This window comes from Brachyhypopomus gauderio, chromosome 7 (assembly GCF_052324685.1).
Source record: "Brachyhypopomus gauderio isolate BG-103 chromosome 7, BGAUD_0.2, whole genome shotgun sequence".
NCBI lineage: Eukaryota > Metazoa > Chordata > Actinopteri > Gymnotiformes > Hypopomidae > Brachyhypopomus > Brachyhypopomus gauderio.
The window spans coordinates 12949607-12956047 of NC_135217.1; the positions used below are offsets into that span (position 1 = coordinate 12949607).

At 38.9% G+C, this 6441-nt stretch overlaps 1 protein-coding gene across 1 annotated transcript; it reads right to left on the bottom strand.

Moving 5' to 3' along the window:
* Positions 1–2413: 2413 nt before the first annotated feature.
* Positions 2414–3358, bottom strand: timm8b (translocase of inner mitochondrial membrane 8 homolog B (yeast)). Its single transcript, XM_077011882.1, has 2 exons — positions 3128–3358; positions 2414–3035 (listed from the first exon to the last, which is right to left on the bottom strand). The coding sequence occupies exons 1-2, from the start codon at positions 3242–3244 to the stop codon at positions 2868–2870; spliced, it is 285 nt and encodes a 94-aa protein (XP_076867997.1). The 5' UTR covers positions 3245–3358; the 3' UTR covers positions 2414–2867.
* Between the last annotated feature and the right edge of the window lie 3083 nt (positions 3359–6441).

Below are 6441 nucleotides of genomic sequence, written 5' to 3' on the forward strand. Positions count from 1 at the left end.
TGAGACACTGGGCCCTTTCTCTTTGAACGCAGGAAGAGACACAGATCGCACCAGGTTTAGATCCTGTTATCCTCCGGTTTTTAATGAAGAACTTGTTGATTTCAAGGCTTCGGAGGCACAGTGGGTCTTTGTAAAGGACAAGGATCTGTTTCATCACAATAATGAAAAAGGGATATGAAGGATGTATGTGATACTGTTACTGCATCTTTACATTAGGGTTAAGAATGGTAATCTCTAAATGGACACGCATATATTGGAGGACTTAATGAAGACAGATATAAGTCTTCATCAGCTGGGCCAGGTACTATTTCTTAGTGTTCATCTTTTGGTAATACTGCAGATAGATCACTTTTGATCACAAAAAAGTCTAGACATGCATACAAATATAAGACACATTCACTTGGTTTCCCTGGACTTGATAAATATTTCAATGTAAAGAATGGAGAAAAAACAGCTACTAATACCATTAGGCATGACATTTTTGATAACTAGCCATAATTAAAAATGAAAAGCAGAATTAATCTTCATAATCAAGCTGAGGAAGGAAATGATAGAAAATGACTCTTCTGAAAGACATCTTTGATCATTCTTCTGCCTTTCTCAGCACAAGAGGGCCTGATCATTTTTTCAGAAGAACCTCTTTCCAAAAACATTGTTTGAAGTAGGAACTCAGGTGCACTGCAAATCCCCGATAAGGGTCGGACAGAGGTCAACTTCAGAAGCCTGCCTCCTCCGTCTTCAGTCAAAACGTTTACTGCCTGAGAATCTGAAGATGAAGCCATTCGACCTGAACAATGATTTTGTCCTCTGTGACCAGCTGCAGTCAGTGGGCTCTGTTCCCTCTGTCACTTACAGGTCATTTATTACATTTCCAATAGCACAGATATGTATACACACAGGGACTCACAACTGTACTTTCTTGTTAACACACACACACACACACACACACAATCTGGCCATAAAACAGACAAAGAAGGAGTGTCTGTTGTCCTGCCAGCTCCCATCAACCTTCGGCTGGCACGCCGTTGAAGATTCAACGCGGGCTTCCTGCATGCCCGGATAAGCATCGCCTCCAAGCATTACGCTAACCTATCTGCTTCCTGTCTTTAATTAGGTCCGCTGACAGACAGCCTGCCTACCAGACATGCACACACAAATCCATCAAAGGCCACTCTGTGCTGAATGCACCGACGAATCAACGAGGCCAAAGCCTTTGGCTCCTTTGTGCAGACCTCCTTAGTCCTGTGCCTAAATCCAACGTGTGAAGCCTCAGTTACATATAGTGCTGTGGAGGCAAAATTGGGTCACAGTTAATTGGCACTAAATTTCCTTGAGGAAGACTTAAAATTATACATACTGTTAAAACAATATTTTGGCCTCCAAAAGTTATGAGGCAAATAATTTTTTTTTTGCTGGACATGTACTGAACAGATTTTGCCCGTGTATGTATGTTAGAATTGCAGTAGTGTAGCCTTCGTGTGACTTTTTGTGTGCTTTCTCCTTAAGAAAAGGTCAAGACACACTACACTCATAAGATATCCGACTAAATGTAGGGTAGGAGAAGACCTTGGGGGCAAATAAAATAAGTGTGTGTTACCGTGCCAACTTCTGTCAAACACTATATAAGCAATTGGGGTTACACTGAATTTGCTGTCAGATCAGCTAGTTTATTGGGAAAGAGTGAACATGAAAGCACCTTGAGCATAAAAGGTTTGACATGGCTCACCAGAAATCTTGGAGCTACTGTATAAGCAACTACAAGCAGATGTCTCACCACCATCAATACTGATGTGCTCACCACCTGAGAATTGTTTTGTGTGTGAAAATCAGTGCATAGACACTGTATAAATGCCAAAGCAGTTTTGTGTTCAGGTTTTCTTCAAAATATCTCTGCATCTGTATTACTGAGTTACTAAGGTAGCAAAAATTACAATCCCATCTAAAACAACACAAGTAAAACAAAAACCTACAAAATTCTATACTTCATTGATCCCAAAGTGCAATTCAACAGTATGATTTAGTTTCAGTATGATGTAGGAAGACTGCAAGAGGTCAGTGTTTGATAAGTGGCTTTGTAACAGCTAAAATTATTCTCTAAACTGCGATACCTCTGTAATGATCTAGTATGGTGAACATCTGGCAAATTTCTGTAATGGCATATTTCATGTCTGCTTTCTTTATTCATTTATTATGTACACTGCTGTGCAACTTCGCAATAATAAAAAATCCTTCCAATACAAAACATTTAATTTAAGTTAAAGATGACTTATCTTCTACGAGTCAGTTATATTGCAGTAAAACTACAAATTTAAAACTGCCCCATTCATTAAATGAGTAACAGACCAAGTTACAATAGAAGGCTATGTGTAAAGTAAATCTTTGCACAAAAGACTCAATAAATGCCCATAAAACGTCAGTTCAAATGTTTATATGCAATTCATACACACAAGAAAATGTTAACACAAATACTGAGACTTGCCTAATCAGAATCGCCTTTATTGTCATTACAATTTATTCGGTTTTATTAACACATCGTTACAAATGATTTTCAGAAACTATTCAAGTTCACATTATTTTAGACTTAAACAGCTAAAGATCCAGGACCGTTTTGCAGGAATTCCTGCCCGCAGATCCGCTATGAACTGTCCATAGTTGTTCTGCAATGGATAATTACACCTGGGTTAGCAAGACCAACCCAGTCAATCTCCGTCTTGGTTGGGATACTGTCCTTTATTTGGGCCCACGCCGCTTGCATAAGTCAAACCATTCCACATCTTTAACGTATATTCAAACACTGTAGACATACAGGCCGGACGTTAAATAGATACAAAAATGAATGGGCTAGTTGTCCTTGAGGTCACATTCCTTCAGTGTGTGCCTTTTTGAACCATCTGCGAGAAGCGGTTAGTGATGGTCAGAGTGGTGTCGATGAAGCGCTCCACGCAGCTCACCAGGCACGTCTCCGTCCGCGAATCCAGCTTCGTGCTGGGTTTATCCACGCATTTGTCCCAACACACGTCCGTGAAATTGTGAACCTGGTAAACACCAAATTTTAGCTCCAAATGACACGTCGATCGGGTGACCTTAGCAAGTTGCTTAGCTAATCTAGCTAGCCGCAACCACGTACCTGTGCTTGAAACTGGGCTTTCTGTTGCTCCACGGCGATCAGTCGCTGAAGTTCCGAAGCATCGGCACCATCAGTGGAACTGGCAGATGTCATATCAAAACTACTGAAATCAGACATTGTCCGTGTGATGTGTTTTAAAATAGTTTAACAAACCTAGCTAACTTCTTTCGAAGTGTAAAAGACCACGGCCAAAGTACCATGCAACGGGAAATTACTTCCGCCGGAGGAATGACGTCACTACATGGTTTGTGGTCAAATCTAAAGCAAATACCTATTACTTTAATATGTATTAAATTATGAGGAGCTTTCAAATGTCGGCGTACAGTTATTGTTGCCTTCCATATTAATTATACCAAACCTTTACTTTGACCATTAAAATCGATATAATTCTCCAGAACAATAGGTGGCAGCACTGACACTCGTGTGAATGGAATGATGAGACTCGATTGCCATTTGAAAACAGAGCGCGTTTTAACGCTCTATGGTACTTAAAAAATAGCTAGTGAAAGATGCGCAGACTAGATACAATTATCAATTCAACCATCGTTAGAATATTAAATATTAATATCAATATAATTAAACATAATAAACCTCAAAGTTTGGATTGTTTGAAGGCTTTGCCGAGTAGAGGGGGATGGGGGAATCAATAGGTTTTCATTTTAATTAGTGTTTTCTGACCCAACCCAATGAATGATGAGCAATCTGGCTACTAGAAAATACAGTGGACTGAATGTGTTCACGTGCCACATTATGCCAGATAAATCTTACAAATTATGCTTTAATTAGTTACAGTAAGACATTAATGCAATTAGGAATAATGGCATAATTTCATGATCCACTCCATTAACACAAAGGTGCACTGTAGTTCCAGATTTAATATTAATACAGACTATTACCAGTTTATTAGTTTAGTGTTTATCAAATTTGCTAGTAATTCATTACAGTTTATCACTTGCCTGCATTATCATGTGCAGCTACTATGGCTCTACAAAGCTGCAAAATGAACAGCACTGGAGAGAGAAAAAATGCAGATCCGCTTCTTCCTCTCCACTCAGCTGTTCTTTACAAAAAAAACTATTAAAATACAAATCCCAACAATTTAATATACAAATATTATTATGTCTAATTTGATTTTACTATTGCTCCTTTCTTTTACTGCACTGACATTTCTTAATCACTCCCTGTTTGCACAGACACACTATGTTAACATGAAGCTGCACACCTCCCTTGATTTCTTTCTCTTGCACCAGTGAATGTAGAATGCCTGTGTGGGGTCATCGGTGGCCTCATGGGTCTGCAACAATGGTATAGGCATGCATGGATAACGGACTGTGTAAGCTACCATTGTTTAGGATGAGCGCACATTTTCCTCCAATAGAAAATTGATTATTCAAGTGATGGTCCAGTTTATAACCTCCACGGATGCTTGTTGCTGAAATGTTATTGCGAGTTTTGTGAATGAAAATTTTGAGATACGGGTATAATCTTTGTAATAAAATATATCATAAAGAGGAACAGCAGAGTACAAATAGAATTTTTAACAGTGTCTAGCAGTATTTTCACAATAACTTACATGCCCCAGTCATCACCCAGACAACCACGCATACCTTCACACCCCATTAACGAGTCTCAATCACTCCCAATATTCCAGTCACCCACTCATTAGTTCATTGTATGCAACTGTTTCTTGTTTTATTTTGAGTATTCCTGCAGGTCCCATCCAGCTTTGCTTCACATTAGCCTCCATGCTATTCTGAGAGTCAGTATCCTACCACTACCTTTCAAGCTTCCATTTGGTCATTTGTCCTATTTAAGCGCTTCTGTTGTTCATGCTTCCTTTTGTTTCTTTAATGAACCTGTGCCTGGATTAACTAAATACTCGTTAAACTATAATACTCAATCTTCATCCTAAATGTAATTCCACCTCTGTTTGTTTCAGTACCATACAGATTTGTATTGGATAGCCCCCTACTACCAGAAAATGTTTGGTTGTCTCATCCTGATAAAGTTGCAGTGATGCTGCATTGTATTAGTATAGTTCGTATCTGTATAGTACTGTACAGTCCCAAGTTAAACAGCCATAGAAGAACGTAAATAATGAAGCTTAGTACACCCCATGATCCATCACCTCAGTGCATAATTATTGTTCCCATCTATATACATCTAATGCTGACTGATCTAATGCTTATATTTGCCCTGAGCCATCATGAAGAATCATGTTAATATGTTGAATATGTATCTATGTCTCTCTTTCACTCTGCAGGCATACTGAATAGATGTTAGTGACATGTACAGCACGATCACACTCAGTGTTCTCACACTGTTTTTAGCCTGGCCCAGAATCATTTTATGCCTCAAATCTAACTGGAAACATGGCATATTGAGTAAAGCACCATGTGCTTTGTGTTTGTTCCCCTTGTCGGCACTGCCCATTGGTAACGTTCTTCGCTTCTGCGTTATCATTTCTGTACATTTAGGTGTACTCCATTATCCCGTCTCTCCTTTGCTCTTTATTGTTTATGTCTTACTGGTTATTGCTGCTCTATGCTTGTGCCTGTTTTCGTGGCATTCAGTGTTCACTACGTTTTCAAGTTTGTTCGTTGAGTTGTGTTTCCGCTTGTTAAAAGAGCTTAAAGCACCAGCGACTCGTGTACTTCACTACAATCCTGAATATATATATATATATATGATATGTATATATATATATATATATATATATATATATATATATATATATATATATATATATATATATATATGTATAACTTTTAAACTATTAAACTTTTGATACAAATATCACTGGAACTTTCATGCAAAGTGCACAAAACAGGTTTATCTGACCTGCCATGAATCTGGCCTGCCATCAGTCTGCACTTACATATTGCCAATTAGATCTGTTGGGCCAGTTAAAATCAGGTTTGCTGTACAGACAGGCAACTGTTATGTATGATTCATATGAGTTTTGCCTGGCCCGACACCTTAGAGGCATACAGCAAGCCTCTGAAATTGACCTTCTGAATCATGTGACCTGGGCGCAACAATATACAATATGCCATATTGCCAGTTAGATCTGAGGGTTAAAGTGATGTCAGGCCAGGCTAAAACCAGCTTTCTCTTACACAGAGTAACCTGTTATGTATGATGCATATGTGATTTGCCTGGCCCAGCGCCTTAAAGGTATACAGGAAGCCTCTGAAATCAACCTGAACAATTTCATGTGTGCACCACTGCATGTGTCACGTTTCCAGTTAGATTTGAGAGCTAAAATGTTACTGGGCCAGGCCAAAATAAGGTTTCTCGTACATAGAGTAACA